The sequence below is a fragment of the Varroa destructor genome, unplaced genomic scaffold, assembly GCF_002443255.2.
Source record: "Varroa destructor unplaced genomic scaffold, Vdes_3.0 BEIS01000007.1, whole genome shotgun sequence".
In the NCBI taxonomy this organism is placed as follows: Eukaryota; Metazoa; Arthropoda; class Arachnida; order Mesostigmata; family Varroidae; genus Varroa; species Varroa destructor.
Window position 1 is genome coordinate 36,601,754 of NW_019211460.1, and position 20,266 is coordinate 36,622,019.

Below are 20,266 nucleotides of genomic sequence, written 5' to 3' on the forward strand. Positions count from 1 at the left end.
GTCGCATTCCAGTCGGTTCTGTCTAAGATTATTTTCAGACGAATGCAATTAGGCCAACTGTTTACCACGTTAACTAATATGTCAGTTAAAATCGATAACGTAACCGTCGCGGGCAAGATCTGCTCGACAACAACTGAGCAGTATGATTTTATATTACGTTAACATAGAAAGAGAAACGCCGTGTCAATTATAATCCTGCTTTTATTCCATCCTCATTAGAAATAACGAACATCGTACTAATATAAATAATATGTGCAAGAACACAGAGGATCATCAAATAAGTTACATACCATACTCTTTGGATATAGTGCGAGAAGAAATCCACCGCCAGCGGAGACTTGTTTGCCTTTTTTAATTAATTCTCTGTTATCCCCATTTTTTAATAGCGAGCAGTTGCATTTAAAATATAAACGAAATAAGAGCAAAGATCTTCATTACTATTTATGGCGAAGTAAGCATAATGCTTGAACGCCTTCTGAGCACCGTTTTATCTAACGTTTGTGTTTCTACCGCGATTCATGATTCGAACAGTAAACTACTCGGAGTTTCTGTATTATTTAAAGCTCGGTAGGTTTCTTCACGTTGGTGATAGTTCTTCGCTCATACCCGGCGCGTTGCAGCTGCGCCTTCGACGTCTCTGTAAAGGTAAGGCGTACCGAGGCTAGCGTTGTTCCTTGTCCTTCTCCACATCGGCTAAAGCGTTTCCGGGCTCACCGACTTCCTTTGTTGATTGGCACACCATTCTATAGTCAGCCCCTTCTGCAGAAATCTTTTCTTGCAGTACTTCGGCATGATGACGGAGTCCATCCCTAAAAAAAGTTGGGAATTCATATTTTGAGATAAACCTTGAAATGCTCTTGTTTTTATTCTCTTTTACAGCACGGCATCGAAGTTTAACTCTGTCACATTTAATCGTATACTTTTTGCATGTTATAGTTTTATTTTTTAGATTTTTCTCTTTACTGTCAGTACAAAAAAATGTTTTTCCTGGCATAAATTTCACAGAATGGAACTAAAGCACGTCAACAATCAACATTGGAATTGCTTTCGTCATACTTTCATCATAACTTTTAATCAATTCTAGGTCACTTACACTGCAAGTGGTATATTTATCCGTAGTAGCTTAAGTAGAACATATTTGCGGTAACACACATACAGGGACCAATCATTTGTAGCTAGGGGTAAATTCACTCATCATAATAATGAATTTGATGATTTTTAATGAACGAAGCGCCATCTTCGTTAGATGAGCTAATATTTTTCGCTGTAGCTGGTTTTTGATGATAATTAGAGATCTTACTATTTGGGAGTTATTTACCTTGCGGTCTCGAGATTCTTGCGCGTGCGTTGCCAGAGTTTTTCTCCTCGATCAATGCGTCCTTGAAGGTAATCGACATTTTCCAGGGTAGCCTTTCGTTCAATGCAGTGATTCTTTACGGTGATCTCACTCGATGGGCCTGAAGGCGTCGAGAGTGCTGCGTTTGCAAAAACGGCCAATATGTTAAGCACTAAAAGTAATGAAAACGCCTGAGAGGTGATGCGCTCCATGATATCTTCTGTTTGAAAATCCGTTTGACGGATGCAACCGGTCTGGCCCCTGGCCCGACTGCCTGCTATATTTATATCTAAGCTGCCGGTGCAGCTGCTGGCAGATCATTGCGCAGTGGGTGAGCGGAAAAGCTGGAAACTTATCTTGAGTGAGTCGCCTTGTTATAATCAAAGAAAGGTAACACTTCATAGTAGAACGCTTCAATGGTCACGAGTGTGAGAAAAATGTTTGGACCCCGCTTATCAGAGCCGCAGAACATCGGTGCCTTCCCAGGGCCGCCTGTGTGGACAAGCGACCGGAGCGGCGCTGACAACGGCCCGGAGAGAGAGGTAGGAAAGGGAGGAGGAGGAAAAAAGAAAAGTAGAAGAACGGACAAAAGCATGCTCAGAAGAAAATCCTTTCTTGGATAAGCTGACTGGCTCAGGACGTGAGGGGATCCTGCAGTCGCGTAGACTGGAAACCGCAGCAAAAGCCACTGTCCAAATAAAGTCGAAGCTGAAAGTAGAGAGAGTCGGTCAGGTAGGATTCGTTTATACGGCCCCCGGTGGCTTAAAGCCGATGGCTGGCATCGAAAGGAAGCAAGCGGTCACGCCACAGACATGCTCTGCCTTACTGCGGTGCACCTGGAAGTTCCGCGAGAAGCGGTTGTCGAATAATAGCTGAAATCTGCCGGCACATGATGAATATTGGCACGGACTTACACATACATACTTCTGGACAACAGAACTGTAACAAAGCCATATGTGTGATTTTGCGAATTCGCGGCGGATGGGCCGAAGAATGTAACAGTTTCCCATTCAACGACGCAGCAAAACCCGGCGCGTACTTCGTTTTGATTAACGGGCGAATATCATTAAATATTTGAAGAAGGCCTTCTAACTAAGACGAAAGTGTTTATGATAATGTTTAACGAACATTTGTTTCCAATAAGAGCGCTTTATTTTCTATATTTTTTCGATGGTAGGAGCCTTGTGATACCCGCAAGGGTACTTGCTGGACTTAACGTTGCGATTTGTCTCTGCGCAGATGTGGCCTGTTTAAAATCTCAAAAAACCATGAATTTTTTTTTATTTATGTTCGCTTACACACAAGAAGATGAGTTCGTCGTTCGCTATCTCTGATGCTGTGTTAATAGCATAACCTACAGCTTCTTATTTCAATAACTTTCTGAAAATTATTCAAGGAATAGGTTACTGGCAAACATGGCTACATTCGTTTCGAAACGATATATGAGTGGCTGCGGTTAGCGAGAACAAAACAAAATAATAAGTAATAGTATGATGCGTTTTTTTGGTGATACACAATAGACAGTAGTCACATAATCATTGCGTCACCAATATAAGAGGACGTCCACAGTTATTGGGCAAATTATAATTTGTACAATGTTGCTGTTTTACGTACGTAAATGTTGCTATATTGCGTTGCATGTATCTATAACAATAATAAGTGCACGATAGCTTTAGAGGCGTAATAACTTTCCAGATAAGAAGCAGAAGGTGGACATGTACCTGTGTCGTTTGAGCGCAGTCTGCAACGCTTCAGGCACCATAGTCGATCTTATATTCTGCAAAGCGTTGCCATTTGTATTTATTTGATGTCACCACTAGCGGAAACGCAATCGAATATTCTCATACGAACAGCAGCGCATTATCCGTGTACTGGGATGAAGATGACAAGGATAGAAACCACGCTTAGATTTCCTACGTATTGCAAGTGAAAATTCTTGCGAAACTCATTCAGTGATCTTTAGGTGTCTAGGCAAGAAACAGAAGAAAAGGAAGTAGGCCGCACATAAGAACAACAAATAAGCTTAGAGATCATCAGTACTTTGAATGAATTTAAATATAAAAATTAGATGTCTTGAAAACGAAATATCTGTATGCCATATAAGGTACTATTATTGAGTGATGCGGTCGTCGAAGTCTAAACCCAGTCACGACTCACGAACCTATACTAAACTCCCGTATCAGAAGGTTAATTTTTAAGGAAATATTTGCTGTGCTGCCTCCCTAAGCAAAAGAAAAATTGATACAATCAGGTACATAATGCCATTTTCGTACGCGATCGATCATGTTGTAAACTTGCAGTTTTTTGGCAAGATCAACCGACGCGCTATAGGGTTCGAAGGGACCTGCAGAAAAATTGCGATACACATTTAAGAGACATTTGACGACCTCTTTTATGTCGTCGTTAACAAAAAGCTGAAGATCGGGGAGAAGCCAAACTGGAGCACTGGGTCATATCTGCTGACGATAGATATGCTGGAAAGAGCTTCCACAAAGTGTCTAGTTTCACGAAGAAGTTACGATCAGATATATAGCTCTCGATCCATTTTGTAGAGCATCTGTCAATTTCTACGTCTGTGTGCTTTCCTAGCAGTAAGACGTAGTTAATTGCGCGATTACCCAACTATGAAATCGGCACTCTCAGTGTTGAGAGACTGCCATCAAATAGGGTAATTACATCTTAGATGGCGTATGTTTGTTTGCCAACCAATATTTACTCTCCAAAACATATTCCGTATATAACACCGATGGATTTAATATGTGTGTGTTATAATCTGAGGTGGAATGTTGTTCAGGTTCATTTGCAAAGTAAGGCTTTTAGCCATGCAACTTGGTTGTCATTATGTAAAGTTCAAAAACTGAGTGGCAATAACCAGCTCTATTTTTCCCACTTTAGATTATTATTATTATCACCTGTTTGTGTCCTATTTTTTAATGGGCCATTTAGGAGCTCTGGATGGATTCGAACAAATGTAAGAATTTTTTGACATATAATATTGATTTTAGTAGAGTTCAACTGTTGAGTCATTTGATATATTCCTTCTCAATATTAGCCCAAAAAATTGCCGTCTTGCGCTCCTCTGGACAGAAATCGCAGGCAGCACATGTGTGCACAAACTACACACACAAAGATGACCTAGCGGACAAGAGGCATGTGAAAAAATGGATCTTGTCGTTCTGTCCGCCAATAAAAACTGAGAAGATGGTTATTCGGTATCCCTCTCGTAGCATCTAGTCGCTCGTTCATTTCCCCCGCTCGTTAAATTTGCTACAAAAAGAAAAAAAAAGCTAAAGAGGACAACATCTGAGAACCCCTAAAACGAGATTTCTAAAAGGAAATTTTTCTTTCTCTCTTCCCATGATACGTCATTCATATCCCTACTAGCTCAATATCATTACAGCTCCTTGCGCTTGGCGCTATTTCCCTATTTCGATAGGGGTCCGTCGTCTCCATGCAGCTGCCTTAACACAAAACCGCAATGCAACATCACAAACGAACGCCATTCAATGGATAAAAATGGAGTCGCGAACATCTTGGATGTTACAGTGGAGTAAAGAAAGATCCGCATGGCTGGCGTTGTTCCAGGTGTTTGACAGCGGCAGAGCTTCGTTGAAAAGGCACTCACGCTTATACTTATATTTGCAAGCAATTTTTTGGGTTCTACGTATTATTTCCCTACGGATCATCCTGTTATGGCCGTTGCTATAACATGTAAAGTAGTCCCTTTCCAATTTCTCTCCTTCATTTTGTTTTAAAAGGAAGCACAGCCACATTGAAGCGAATAGATAGAGAGGTTGAAAAAAAAACAATAAGTGTTTTATTATTTTTTGTGCATTGGATAAGTGTTGCTGCTTTTTTGCTTGAGTCGAACATGCTGTTTATTGATTAAAGAATGCTAATCGGTCTTTATCAATCGCTAACGTTGCTCTTGAATGATGTACTTCAATGTAAACCAGGATATATATGGGCTTGAATGTGGAATGAAACACTTGAGGTGTTGTTAGCCAACAACTGAAAGGAGCGCAGAAATAACAAAGCAACAAAAGTAGGAACGGTACAACTAACGCGTGATGTTATAAGAGGAGAACTGTGTAATTGCGTGCATTATTACCATAATTTTCGTACAATATATTGTACAGTTATAGACGTGGCTTTCGTTACGGCATTACGTGATTACGTTGTATCACGGAGGTGATCCCATTCCGTTCCAAGAAAAAAGCATATTATAACAACTTTTGAAACGATGCCCGTACGTGTGTAGATGTATACCTTGTTTGCCCACTGCAAAATCTAGGGTTAGCAGATTGATTGTACCCAGTTGTCTTAGGTGCATAAAATATATTCACTGTAGTTAACTATACCGCCTTAGAGAAAGAAGTCCCCATAGAAATACGCTAACTATATGGAAAAGAGTTTATCATGATAAGGCAGTAACTGGAGTGCGTGCTGTTGCCCGTGAACGAAGACTAGGAACGTATGATGCTAACCGCTATTAAAATACTACGACACACTATAAATTAAAATTCTGCATTACAAATTTGCCATTATTTTGTTTCTTTCGACTCAAAAATTATTTAATTCTCAAAATAGATTTCAGATGACTAGTAAAGCCGGTACCAATCAATTTATGCGAGCAAATAAATTTCGATATAAAACTCTCAGAATGAATCCGTCGCGTTCTTCATCAGTAATGGTTCTGTGATTCATGGTCTGTGGTAATCAACATGGCAGGAGAAAGAGCAAACTCAATACCTAATCAAAACCTGATTATGACAATTAAAACGGATTTAGGAGATAGTATACACAAGAAGTTGCGTAAATACTATAAAGCCAAAAGCATCAGAAAGTTTCATGGGCTAAAGCTACTGATATCCGTATAAAGGAGCATTTAGTGATCGGACCAGCTTAAATGTTTGATATTAGTTTATGGAAAAGGCACACTATTCGATGATACTCTATAACATAATCGCAAGAAAAGTAAGTATCCAAGAAATAAAGAACATCTTAAGGATCTACACGCGACAATAGAGGCGCCACTGAATCTGTTACAACGAAACATGAAGGAACGATTGTTGCTATAGAGCCCACGGCCGTTAATAGACGGGCGGAGTGGACCACAGCTTGAAGACGAGAATAAAATCAAGAGATCCCGAAGCGCAGTAAGTTCGCAAAGCATCTATGGCTTCAAACTTTGTGATCTGCTGGGAACGAAGGAAATAATATGCGACCGATCCATTTTTATTTTAGCAGGGCCTTGTAAATTGTATTAAGTTAATGACACGTATGTTATATCTCTTCGAGAGCTGACACGCCCGAGAAATGATTGTTCTGTGCAGACTCGAGCCTGAATCTGGGAGCCAGTGACTATATAGACTATCGATGACCCTCGTGTTTGATGCTGAAGGGTGACGTAATAGGTTAAGCACTACAGCCCGCCTCAGCGGTGCGTATCATCAATAGATCGCATTATTTTTATTGAACTCAAACATTTACGGTATATAAATGGAATACACACACAATTTTTTGATGTTATACCATACAAATAAATAGTGTATCCTTTTATTTCAGTTGCTCTTAACAATATACAGACTGACTTTGTACAATTATCTACATTCACGTATATATGCCACTTATGACATTGTCGTTGTAGTGCTTTTGTGTTACTATGGTTGCTGTTGCTGTTAGTCAATATGGTTGTTACAATTATCAGATCTTTTTGTCGCCTGACTTTTACAATGGTACCTGCATGTTCCACGCTTGTTGTCATTTGTCTGTGATCACTTATCTATTCGCAAATTCGTATCCCTCCCAAGGTTTACCTTCATGATGTCTGCGATCATCAAACTCTCTTCCCGCCGTAGAAAGGAAGAAACTATCGATGAGCCCCAGCGCTTCAGCTAGCGATGTCAGTTTCATGTGACAGCCGCACTCAGCCATCATTCCGGTCTTCGACTGTGTTTCTAATGGTATTCCTCTTTTGCTCTTTTAATCTTATTAACGGTAGTCAGGGTTTTGTGGCTATCTTTGCCTGCTGGCCGATTTATTAATTTTTTTTTGATGATGCTATCTACATGTGTCATGGATGAGCCACTCGAGTGCGCCTCAAAGCGTCACGAGTTGTCCACTTCTCGGTATCTATCAATCGTGGTGATAGCATTGTTGTTGGCTTTACTACTTAACACGAAATGTCACTCAACTATCGATTGACCGGAGGTAATGGCGTGCTGTCTTCGCTGAGTACGTCGCGTTCTCGTCTCGGGACAGATATGTACGAGAGTTTTTTTTGAAAGATGCGCCAGTGTGTTCAATGCATTCAACTATCCAACCGACAATATCTACCAGGAAAAGATCTTCCGTTTGCGTTTCAACTTGTAACGATCTGCCGTTGAAAAACAAAGCACTGGCTTGATTTGCGATGCACGTCGTTTGGGGTAGTCATAAGCCTTTCACTCTGTTTTCTACGCCAAACTACAAATTGAGACAGGCAGGACCTCACACCTCTTCCACTGCAATTCGATCCTAAAAGAACGTCTTCTCTAAATACTTATAAATTATTAAACAATTTGTAAGAAATTGCTAGACGCAAATTACTAAAGGGAAACGTTATACAAAATGAAGTACAAAACGAGAACAAATTAACTTATGAACATAATAAATGCAATTGTCGACTACAGTTTAACGGCATTTTTTACAGTCTGTGTCGCTAGACCAGATTTAAGGCTTAAAATGTCTCGTTGTCGTGTTCATCTTCGATTCGAAGGACCAGTTGTGCCTAACAACGGCGCATCCTCCTAGACAAAATATAAAAATCCAGTCTTGCACATTATCCAGATTACCCTTGAGAGGAAATCGGAATGACCGCCATCGTTAAAATGCTTATGAAGACAAACCGAACTAATTGATTTCAGTCGATCGGATAAGCAATAAATTAAGACAGACAACAATTATTTAGAGTACCAAACATGGCTCTTTCAGACGTTTTTTTTTTTTAACATGATGTATACAGGCAGCACCAATTTGGGCAGTAGCGATCCGAAACTACTGCAGCACATCCAGGTCCTAGCGAATATATTCTCGCAACACCTGTGGTAATTGGCGGCATGTACGAAAATTAGTTTTATAATTGTATGTGTGCTTATTAATTTTCATAGGAGATGAGCAATGCGCTTCGACTAAAACAAGTTTGCGTATTCTGCTATATACATCCTTTTTTTTCGTTTAGAATTTTAGAAGACCAATCCCCGAATAGTGGTCAAGGCTTTCGCTGCAGCTCTTCGGGTCGATCCGACATTGATGGTAACATTTAACGAGTTGCCCCGGTTATCATTGCAATATTCGGATATAAAATATATTGCATACCTATGTTCTTTTGGGACAATTGAAGGCATTCAGAGAAATTATTTGGTGTCAACGTACACTAACTTACCAAATCAACTAATGAGTTCGCGAACATTGAGAGCACGCATGAGATGTGCGTACGTATATAAGTCAGACACAAACATTTACCAATAAAAAATAATCCTACAAGAAACCCTTCAGCGGCGATCGACTGAGGTCGCATTACATTTCGCACTCACGTAATCTAGTCAATCTTAATTCAGAAGCCTCACCGCCTTAAGCTTGAACGTGTTTACAGCGCCTTTTTGGTAAAATCAAAATAAACGGTTAGAGAGAGCGGAGCATTTGAATTTGGTATCAAATGTTTACCGAAGGGAAACCTATCGTCTCGTTGCAGACTAGGAGGATAGGGTAAGGACTGCAGGAAAAATCGAATATATACAGTACAGTATACAACACATGCGTAAGCATCACTGAACTTCAACGCGAGATCCAAACGATGAATAGGTATTGCACCAGATTCATCAGTTTGGAGGACGTGCACGCATCACTGAATTGGTAATGGGCTGTGCTGATGTGCTGCTTTCCCCTATGTACGATGTGTATATATCTTCATATATAGCAACACTATTATAATTATTCAGATCTTATAACTTGTAAATATGTTCTCGTTCTTTTACGCGGGTTACATGTTGTCACATCTGCGATACAGCATGGTAAATTTTGTCCTCTTAAAAGTCACTACACTCATACTGATTAGCATAAGGAACTACGCACACATAGACTCGGCGACATTCACACAGATTCTGAATATACATATATACTCGACGCGATCAGACGCATCAGTTAGATAGGATCCACACACATTGGTTCGCAAGTACAAGTAGACATATACATGTATAGTATTAGCATAGCGATCCGTAGTGGGTCCGTTCCGCTGGATCTGTCTACACATTAGGCTAGAGATAGGCCTTTACGTACCTAGATGTAGATGGTGCGTGGAGGGACTTTATACACACGCATGTGTTTAAGACCTCGAATAAAATTAGCATCACCAGTGATATTTGTGAGTACCGTTCTCACCACTTCCGACCGACAAACTTTTCCACATGAACGATAATTGCATACAGTTATACACATCCCGGACCTATTCAATCAGCCCTTACATTGTTATGTGTGCACTCCTGTTTCATATCTTGTCCTGCTCTTTTTATGGGGCTCGTAACGGTTTCCGAGCAGTACGCTGCAGTCTTGTAGTCTCATAGTGATGGTTAGCAACGGTTCTGTAAACGCCATAGTCAGATTCGTTAATTTATTTCTGTTACCGCCATCACACAGCAAGGGCTGATTCGATGCTACATTTGATCACTTCTTACTCTCTCCTTCCTCAGTCAGTGGTTGTTAAATCACGAGCAGAAGCACTCATGAGCATCTCAACCGTGAAATCCTTAGCACATTTTCGCTGTTGATAATTTGCGTCTCTCTGATAGTCTGCTTATCAGAGGGATGTCAAGGGTTTATTCTTTGTTTTGCCTTATATATTTTGAAGCACACAGAGCACCACATAGCCATCTACGAACATCATACATACACCATACATGGCAATCACCGTATATGTGGTACGGACAACTAGCTGGTATTCTTAATTCCTAGACTTAATATGAAGTCTGCGAATCGCTGCCAACCTAACGGTGATCATTTCATTGAATAAAACCGCGCAGTGTCTCTCATTCCGTTTGCTGTTTTATCCTCATTCGCCTTTTTATCGAACCCTGTACTGTATGTAATACCCTCTTCAGTCATACCTAGGACGATCAAGCTTACCATATATGTTCTCCCTTCATGAATAATACAAACTTCAATATAAATAATAATAGTAGTAAAATATCACATGAAGCACTGCTGACAGCAACAACAAAGGCAACAAGAAGATTGGCAGTGATGATGATGATGAAGTTCACTCTTCCCCCACGAGATGATAACACACGAGAGGAAGACGTCAAAGAAAAGGACGAGGAACGGGGCAGCGCAAATTTTTTAGCGTTACTGCTGCGCACTTGTTGCTGTGTTTGCTGCGACTGCTGATGAATGGTAGTTCACCAAAATCGTCCGGATCGAGCGAAATGTCCGTTCTTAGTCAATATCCACCGCCAGTGATATCAAATGAGCATTATCGCAGCGAGTTGACTCACGTTGACTGCATCTATTGCACGTAGATGAGTCAACGTTGCGAAAATTAGACGCAACTCCAATGGACCTGGATCAATAATGTGCCGAATGCCGCGGTTACCGCGTCATTGTTGGTCGTCTCCGCCCCTCTGAACATGTTTGTCTAGCTTTTTGTTGATCCGTAGTTTCTTCTTCTAACTTATGCATAGTGCATACCGGAACAAAACCTGCCTGTTGTTTCGTATGCCTATAGCTGTTTCTCGGGACGCGTCTTTAAACTGCGCGCTTAACGATGATGGTGGTGATTTACATCAGATCCTAGCTACCGAGGCTTCCCGTTGTTCAAAGCGCGAAGTGCTTGGGGGGGGGGGGGGGGGGAGGGATAGCAGCGGGAGTTAGCAAGCCGTTGTACGATTATTGTTGCCATGGAGTGGGATGTAGGCGCGACCATTTGCTGTTGTTGGAAGTGTTCCGTTCTGGTTCGTAGTAAGGACTTTTCCACCGACAGCTTTAACAGCTGGTACGCTGCTTGCTGCAGTGCTACCGTTGCCATCTGAAGGCGCAAACGACTGCACAATCGGTGTCAGACCAGCGAGCGACGTGAATCCGCTACTTTGCGCCGGTCGCGGCGCTGGTGTCAACATGACAACAGGCGGACCATCTCCGATCGCTTCCCGTTCGCTTAGTAATGGAACGATTGTCGGACTCTTTTCGCTGCCATAGTCGCTGTTGTTGTGCTTTGTTAACGACGACATCGGAGTGTTTTTGTGCCTCGGATGTCTCTCACTGCTATCCGAGTTCTCGCCACCGCTCTCTTCGCCCTCACCGTCTGAGATAACGTCGTCCGAAATGTAAAGATTGCTCTCTTCATCAAGATCGGCTATGTCGTGTCCGGCGGCGTCCGGCCCTCTGGGAGATTTGTGATCGCGGATAGAAGCGAGTCCTCCGCCATTTTTGTGTGACTGTGCCACAACGAGGGGCGTGCCTTCTCCTGACGTGCCTTGCCGATCCTCGAGATTTTCTTCGGGGCGCATCGTTCCTCGAAACGTTGTTGTGTAGTATGAAACCTCTTGGAATCTATCGTGCGTCTCATCCAACAGCATGGAGACAATATCGGTGAACTTTGGTCGCGTTTTCGGCATGTACTGCCAACATAGCTTCATGATTTTATACAACTTATCCGGACAGTTATCTGGTCGTTCCATAATGTGGCGCGAAATGACCCACTTGAGCACCTGCTCATTACTCAGGCCTTGATAAGGCATGGTGGCCAGGGTGACCATCTCCCAAAGAACAACACCATAACTCCACACGTCGCCTTGTGTTGTGAATATGCCATCTTTGAGAGATTCGGGGCTCATCCAGCGGACCGGCAGCAGGCCTTTTCCCCCTTTGCGGTAGTAGTCTGTCTCATAGATATCGCGGGTCATGCCGAAGTCACCTATTTTAACGGTGAGGTCAGTTGCTACCATACAATTTCGAGCTGCCAAGTCCCGATGAACGTATTTAAGCGACGCAAGATATGCCATGCCGTCTGCAATTTCGGCAGCCATCTGAACTACTTGGCGGTACGTAGGGGGATCGCCTTTCGGGGCCTCTCCCTGGTCAGGCCTGTGGGAGCGCAAATAACTCTTCAGATCGCCATTTGACATTAGTTCCATAATGACGTACACCGGCTGGCCCTTACTAACTACACCTAGTAATTTGACAACGTGGTACGAATTGAAGCGTTTCATTGTTGACGCTTCTTGTAGAAACTCGTTTCTCTCATGTATCTGGGCGCCTTCGTTGACTGTCTTGACTGCGCAATCCGTTTCTGGAACGCCGTTTAATTCGTATACAATTCCCTGGTACACCATTCCAAATGAGCCTTGACCCAGCTCATTGAGTAGCTGAATCTTGTCTCGTTGAACCTCCCACTCATCAGGCTCGTACGACGTACTCAGATATTCTGGATTCATCGAAGCGTATAGCACGCCATCAGGAATACCTCGGTTCAGCCTTGAAGATAAACATTCAAAAAAAATGCGCAAAATATTGTAAATATTAATGGCTGTTCTCAGGAGCAGTAGAAGCTATCCAGGCTAGGTTTGAGTAAAATAGCAAAGAAAATCAAGAAACTTAGTAACATGACTACTATTTGCCCGCTCGATTAAATTAGCCAGTAGTTGATACTACGTTTGTTTCCTGCATTTAAAGTTAGTGGAACTCTGCTTGCAAAAGTGTATCTGTTGAAACAAGTTTTCAGGAAAAAAAATGATCTAAAAAGCTCTGCTAGATGTGAGTTGACCAAACATAACAAACGTGAAAGTTTGATTCAAAAAAGGATCTATTGTGTTAAGTTGTTTTCATCATTCTAATAAAACGAGTGTCTTAAGAAAGTTTTAACGCCATTAGTTCTTCATTGATGCCACCATCAAAACGAGATGTTAGGGATTGTTAAACGATCTAGTAGGCGTTTTGAAACATGAACAGACTAATACATCGACTCACCATCAACCTTCAAACAACTGTAAAAATTAAATCATATTAAGAATTAACTTTCAAAGAATACTATTTTTTTAAAGCCACTCGGTTTAATTCAATTGTTTACAGAAAGGATGACCTGAGCATCCAAAATACGAAAGGCTAACCTCAAAAATTTAGTAGAAAGTGCGGATCTCTTGTTATGATGACGTAATGGTTAGCTAACTAATGCCAACATTCGTAATAGCTTGGTGGGTAGCGTATTTGTCTGCTAACTTTAGCGGCACATTGCAGTCTAGGCTCGAATCCGAACATAGACACACTTCGTTTCGTGATGGGAACCAGCCATCTGTCTGATAAATTGCCTAACAGTGACACCGGACGTAAGACTCGAAACACTCGAAAAAAAGTTAGCAGCGTGTTTGAATGAATATTAGCAAATAGATAACCACTTACTTCCTCTTTGCATAGTGGTAAACCCCGAATGAGGCTACCCCAAATATGACAAGAAAGATGATCGCGATCGAGACAAACAGCGTCACGTATCGCTGGCCCTCAGATGTATCGCGTACGTAGAAACTTTCGTACCGGGTCCAATTGCCAGCTCCACTCAAACTCGTGGCACGCACCCGGAACGAGTAGTTGCCGGCTCCTAAACTGTCCAGTACACGACCGTGCACTTGTTGGTATTCCTTATGGTTGATACAAATCTGAATGGCCTTAGCCTGAAAGGATCAATGAAGTTGGGTTTCTTTTTATTCCTTGCTGACGTTACTGATTTCCTAGGTTATATAAGGACAAACATAACAAACAAGAATCATGAACCATTCAATACACCTGCAATTTTTAGACTATATCATTTATGTAGCCTAACTGCGGTGTTTATGTCAGCGTCATTGTCCTAGCGATAATAACGATGAACTACAAGAAGTTTCGATTCCCAAAAATAAGGAGAAAGTAGCGAAAAAGAGTTGATCAGACTTAATAATTAAGATAACTAGTCAATTAATATATCTCTCTTCCATTTGTTTAACCTCGTATGCTAAAAATGCTGGCACCAAATAGTGCAAACTTACTCCATCAACGTCTCTTATGTACTCTAGTGTATAGCTGACAATGAAAGCGTTTGGACGTGGTGGAGGATCCCAGGTCACAAAGACATTGCCTTCACCGAGGTTTCCCGCACTGGCTGCGTGTTCTCCTTCCAAGGTAACATTCCCGCCACTCGCCGGAACTCCTCGCTGTTCAACGCGAAGTGTGGAAATGTCGACATCGTCCGCTCCGCGCAGCTTAAGGGTACGTTGGACAACTCGTTGAGGTTTGGAACAGCACGTCTTTACGAGTTTGCCGTCAATGTTTACTTCAGTCTCAAAATGGCAAGATTCATCGCTTGACATTTCACTTTGGTAATGACAAGCGGCTACCTACAAACAAATAAGGCCGGCAGAAAGAATTACAAAGTGGCATGGTTGATAATAGCGTCGAAAGTAGTTTTGGTTAATGGCTTACATTTGATTTTACGAATCTTTCCAGTGGAGACATCGATGATCGACAAGGAAGTTCCTCAAATGGTCAATACCCATAACACACTTTCTTGGAAAGAACGATAGAAGTTAATATCGGGAACTTCTCGTTAAAGCCGACGCTGAACTGACTAACCGACTGTCGACGTTTCTCATTCATTACCGCGTTGTACAACGATGCAGTAGTTCGTGTTTTCTGTATACGAAAAAAGTTCGTGTGTATGTAAACTAATCAACGTTAGGTCAAAACGAAACTACTGGAAATGGTTTCAGGACAATAAAAACCTAGCGTAAACTTAACTGTGTAAATTAGGACAAACGTTATCGGCCTGCTTCTCATAGTTGTTTTTCATTCACATGTTATATTTGGTATTGGAAGAAACTTGTTTTTTTCCTAGAATAACACTATAAATATGTCACGACGGAATGCAATGCGTTCTTTTGTAGTTTGGTCCATTTTCGGCTGTCGGTTTTCTGCAGCCTCCAAAGAAATCTGAAGAATGAATATTACTGTGGAGCGAAGTCAATTGGGTATAGATTTGGGAGATTCGAAATTCACCATAATGGCGTAAAAGGCCTTGATTTTTGTCAGAAATCAGCGGGAAAGAGCACCTATCATTAAGTTAATAGTTTTTGTTTTCGCACTTTTATACCTTTCGACTGTCCTGAATCCCTATCTTTGGCAACTTTGGTCTGGTATCATTTTAACGCTTAACCAACAAGTCTTTAACGAGTCTGCGCTTACCAAAATCGTTTTACAAATGATTACTTTTGGAGAGTATTTATTATTTACTGTTATTTGCGTATTAAAAAAAGGAAAGCTTTGAAAACCACTAGTGAGTGGTCGTAGGTCGCGAATCAAGTAGAGCGGAGATTGGAGCAAATAAAAATGACCGCCAAAAACTTCATTTACAGCACGTGCACGCGGGACTGTGTCGAAATAGTGGGTCTATGTAGATTACTTTTTTATGCGAACAAAATGCGACTCACTGATATGACAGTAACTAGGTCATTGAAAAATCTGCTTCAAACTGCGTAGCCATACCTCATGCGAACGTGATTCGAATCATGATCTTCACCCTGCCCCACGTGACGGCAAATGACTGTAAAGCATGGGCTTCTCTAGCTATAATCACAGCCCTTTCTAGAATAAGAAACTCCCCCTTAGTTTTGTTAAATAACACACAGAATCATTCATGGCTCACGTACGGCTTCAACTATGACCCATATAACTCCACCTTGTAGGGCAGTATGGACCTTCAATCGATATTTTTCGATGATCAATCGATAAATTAATTCGGGCCATGTACAAAAGAGCCTTTAACAAATTATTTCCTTTCTTGAGCTGCTGATTGTTTTCCGTGATAGCGTTACGCAAACTTACATGCCTCCATAGACCCATCCTTACCTCTCCGTTTTTGCTTAAATAAAAATTCTAGATTTAACCTAGCATGAAAACTTCAAAATTTAGTCGGCTGATCTTGTAATACAAGGCCAGAGTTCGAGTTATGCATTAGAAACCTATAACCAAACCCTAGAAGCAGACTATTCAAAAATTACCCACTTTCAAACCATAGATGTAACATTAGTTGCAATGAAGCATATCGCGTTTGTCTTTAGAGATTGTTACTCCAACAGTAAATCTTGTTTGTCACGCAAAACTGCACTCTATGGGCTCAATGATTTGACTAACCTCGATGATGTAATTTGTGAAGTGCCTTAGATTAGAAACCGAAGTTCGATCGCCCCTAATCCAGCGACAGAAGCTAGAAGCATCCTCTATATTGCTTGAGCAATTTTTGTAGTGGTCAGGGATGTTGCCCCAGTTTTCCTCAATCGCAGTTAGTGAGTTTTGTGAGACTTTCGTCGATGTCGCGGTCGTCGTCTGATCATCTAGGTCGTTGGGTTCTTTACTCGCGTTCTCCGGAACGCTCCGCTTATGACGTCCAGATTTCTTTTTCCCTCTTTTACGGAAAATAAGATCGTGCAGCTCATCCTCAAACTCCATGGCTTCTTGTTTTTCTTGGCGGCTCAGCGTTTTTCGCAGTCGCGCATCACACTTACATTTACTGCAGTCAAGAACCCCAAGGGTGGCGTTCGACTTCTCTGTTTTGGGTGCAGTCGTGGGGTGAGGGGAATAGACTAAATCGACAATGAACAAGATAGTATTAATGATAAAGTAGCAAATGGACAGTAGTTCTGTTTTCTGGTTTGCTGCGGAAAAAAGAGTACGTCTTTGTATAGTACCATGAATTGTTCGGAACGTTTATCCAAATGGGTCCATGCCATTCTATTCTATCAATTGACTAATCGATCTACATATTATCAAATCCACTCTTCATTATGGGGAAAAAAAAACTGAAACTTTCTCACCCATTACCTGTTTACAGAACATCAGCCATACATGCATGCATCCATCCATCCATTTCGACAATTCGTCGCTCACTGAAGTATGTGAGCGATGCAATCGTAACTAATTGATATTTGCTTTTTTGCTACTATTATCCTCTTGTTTATGCCATTTTGTTGTCGTCACGGGACGAAACAACTCTTATAATCGGCGTTACTATAACTAACGCTGTGTCATTCTGTCGTTGCTTTGTGTTCGCCTGTTTAGTGTTAAAAAAAAAACAAAGCAGAGTGAAGAGCTGTACAAAGCAGGCATTTGTCTTTCTGAACTATTGAGTCACGTCGTGCTGATAGGAGTGAGGGGGATTAAGTTGGCTTGAACCTCAAAGCTAGTTAGTTATGCACCAAGTTGTCTGAACTAACCGCTCTGTAGGATTCAATTTTATTATTATTGAAAATAGATAAGCTATTATTTTGCCTTACGTCTATGGAAACCTACCGTGGTCTGTGCAGAAATCTCGGCGTGTCATATAGGCATCGATATCTTGCTGGACCAATCCAACGACGAGGTACCACTCGACCTTTCCGGTTGGTTTATCAGGGGGGTCCCATCGAATGTCCATGTCATGAGGAGTAGTTGAATCTACGTAAATCTTTCGCGGCAGATTGGGTGGTCCCATCTTCGTTCGGAAATACTGAATCTTGGACTGCGCGGCTTTGCTTGATTCAATGAGCATCTCAGTCTTCACATAAACAGCATAACGCGAAAAGGGCTCAAGATCATTCAATTCAATCTCTTCTTTGCCGGCCGATTCCGACCGCATTGCGTCGAGGTCCTTATAGGCAGTCGACCAATCATCTGAGCCGCAGGCATCACGACCATCAAATACCGTCACATTTACGTCTTCGGCACTGAAAGACAAATCGGAACACGATGTGCCATTCACAAAGAAACGGTAACGAGAAAAAAACAGCAGGAACTAAATTGAGTGTGAATGTAGTAAATATGTGATGCGTTTATTTATGAATTTACCGATGACTACTACCTTCCTGTCAGTCGGAAAGCTAAGTGAGTAACAGCAAAGAAATCGTGACGGTACAGAAAGAACGATGTGCGCTAACTATCTACACAGAAAGCGAGAACTTACACTCTCGCGTAGAACACCGTGTACGTATGCAGGTGCCTATGGTCTTCGAACACGTTTTCAATGTGCGTATCCCATTCAACGGAACACTTCTTCGCACGAATTTTATGGATCCTCATCGGCAGTTCGACAACATCGCAGGGCATGCGGTCTCCGTTTGTTCGTTCGCTAACGTCCTGGTCCTTTAGTACAAGGGCTGAAAGGCCCGAGTTGTTCTTGAAGGTTTCGATGGTCTTATAGCAGAGTTTTTGGTTGTGATGGAAGTAGAGCTTGCCTGTTTTGATTCTGAAATTGGGCTTGGTTTTCCAATCCCAAAACTCCTGCAAGTTGGCATTGTCCTGCACAAGGACTGAATAGTTGGTGGCCGCTTGGGTACCGTTTATGAGCCGTAAATTCTTGAAAAAAGCAAGCGAAACTAGGGAAGGTGTTCGGGCCACTTTTAGGTAGCCTTGGATCTCCTCGATATTACCCAAATACTCTTCAAGAGCCGTAGACACTCCTACGCCAGAAGTGATCTCGATATTCAGCCCACTATTGATTATAGTGCAGCCTTTAAGTGACTTGGCGTCATGAATAGATTTAATCGCACGATTCATGGTGCATACATGTGGACAGGGACCTTTGCATTTTTCGCACGAGTGGGGCGCACCTTGCTTCGTTGTGTAACCAGCGGGACACTGTGGTAGGCACTCAGCTGTTGCACTGTCGTTAAATGCCTTAAAGTGTTTTACGAGCGCCGTCGTATAGTTTCTGCAGTCGGTCTCGCTTACACATCGTCGCCCATTCAACTGAGTATAGGACAAAAACAAATACTTAGATTTTCACAAAAACCTATTGCAGTATTTTTTTTTTACAAATACAGATTGCAGATAGTATAAATTCAACTATTTGCGATAGTGTATCGTATAACTGTATATAATATTGTGGCTTAAATACGCTTAATCACGCATTGCAACGTACATCTTGTCCTACCTGTTTAATTAACACTTATCAGTCGGGTGACGATAAAATCTCAAGATAAGTACAAGAGCTACGCCGTTAACTGTGAGTCATAAACCAAAAATTATAACGCCACAGTAAAATGAAAGTCAGAATCAGACAAGATTAAAATATATCTTGCCTGATGGTTATATTTAAAAGCATTTGTGCTGTAAGAAAAAGTGTTGATAATCAGTTTTTGCCTTTACAGGCCACAATTTATTCTGAAGAGTCAAACATCTTTTTTTTATTAGGTATAGTCGTTATTATCATAGGGAGTCCTTCATAAATTACGAATCATGCTAGTATCAAAAACATTACCATCTACATTTCATTGTCGCCCTAACTCACAACCGCCAAATCGTTATCACTACATTTTCGACTAAGACTTGCGGTCAACATTGTCATCCATTCCAGTCTGAATTTCATGAAGTTGGGTAGATGTACTAACTTGATTACGTGTTAAGCGCCCAACGACATGTGCGCCTACTGCTGGGTCAAAATATTACACATCAATTTCTCACGCTTATTTCGTTTAGCCTAACACTTAATGTGCGCGTCACAACAAATCGAGCAGGTCTTTGGGTCTTCAAAACAGGTTTTAGGCCCCATCGTAGAACTACACGCCAGTCCTGCTTTCATTTTTTTCTAAATTTTCTCTATCGTGGAAGGTATTTCTTTGAAGATAGTTAACGTTCACAGGGGTAAAGTGCTGAGGACCGGATCTAATGAATATATGGCAATAATAGGCTTGTGGCAACGTGCTTTCCGATGAAACATAGAGATTGTTTGTAAAATGATTAAAAATTGAATGTAAACACTTCGATTAGTTCTGGGGGCCAGCCGTCGGAGGCAATACTTAAAGGCAGCGCCGGGCATTGACTTAAATCGGACTGTGAAAACGGGAATTGAAGTAATACAGACATTAAGCTTTTTGGCAGAATGAAGCAACGTGCGAAGTG

General features: G+C 41.5%; 2 protein-coding genes across 6 annotated transcripts in view; both read right to left on the reverse strand.

Moving 5' to 3' along the window:
* Window positions 1–183: 183 nt before the first annotated feature.
* On the reverse strand, window positions 184–1,848 carry LOC111254671 (uncharacterized). The gene is made up of 2 exons (XM_022815762.2): window positions 1,319–1,848; window positions 184–809 (listed from the first exon to the last, which is right to left on the reverse strand). Exons 1-2 carry the CDS (start codon window positions 1,546–1,548, stop codon window positions 662–664), a joined length of 378 nt encoding a protein of 125 aa, XP_022671497.1. The 5' UTR covers window positions 1,549–1,848; the 3' UTR covers window positions 184–661.
* Window positions 1,849–6,888: 5,040 nt separating this feature from the next.
* The window catches only part of LOC111253591 (insulin-like growth factor 1 receptor), an 86,271-nt gene continuing 72,893 nt past the window's right edge, over window positions 6,889–20,266 (reverse strand). For all 5 annotated transcript variants that reach the window (XM_022813223.2, XM_086976143.1, XM_022813228.2 and 2 more), the window contains 6 exons: window positions 18,330–19,114; window positions 17,681–18,093; window positions 16,526–16,974; window positions 14,386–14,733; window positions 13,766–14,034; window positions 6,889–12,844 (listed from right to left, as the gene is read on the reverse strand). In XM_022813223.2, coding sequence (XP_022668958.1) covers window positions 11,239–12,844; window positions 13,766–14,034; window positions 14,386–14,733; window positions 16,526–16,974; window positions 17,681–18,093; window positions 18,330–19,114 — 3,870 coding nt within the window. In that variant the 3' untranslated portion in view covers window positions 6,889–11,238. The remainder of the gene's footprint in view (window positions 12,845–13,765; window positions 14,035–14,385; window positions 14,734–16,525; window positions 16,975–17,680; window positions 18,094–18,329; window positions 19,115–20,266) is intronic.

What these genes read in the sequence shown, in the direction of transcription:
- LOC111254671 (XM_022815762.2), bottom strand. Translation starts at nt 1,548, where the DNA reads ATGGAGCGCATCACCTCTCAGGCGTTTTCATTACTTTTAGTGCTTAAC. An exon ending in AAGAATCTCGAGACCGCAAG is followed by an intron (nt 810 to 1,318) that starts GTAAATAACTCC and finishes AACTTTTTTTAG; the next exon opens with GGATGGACTCCGTCATCATG.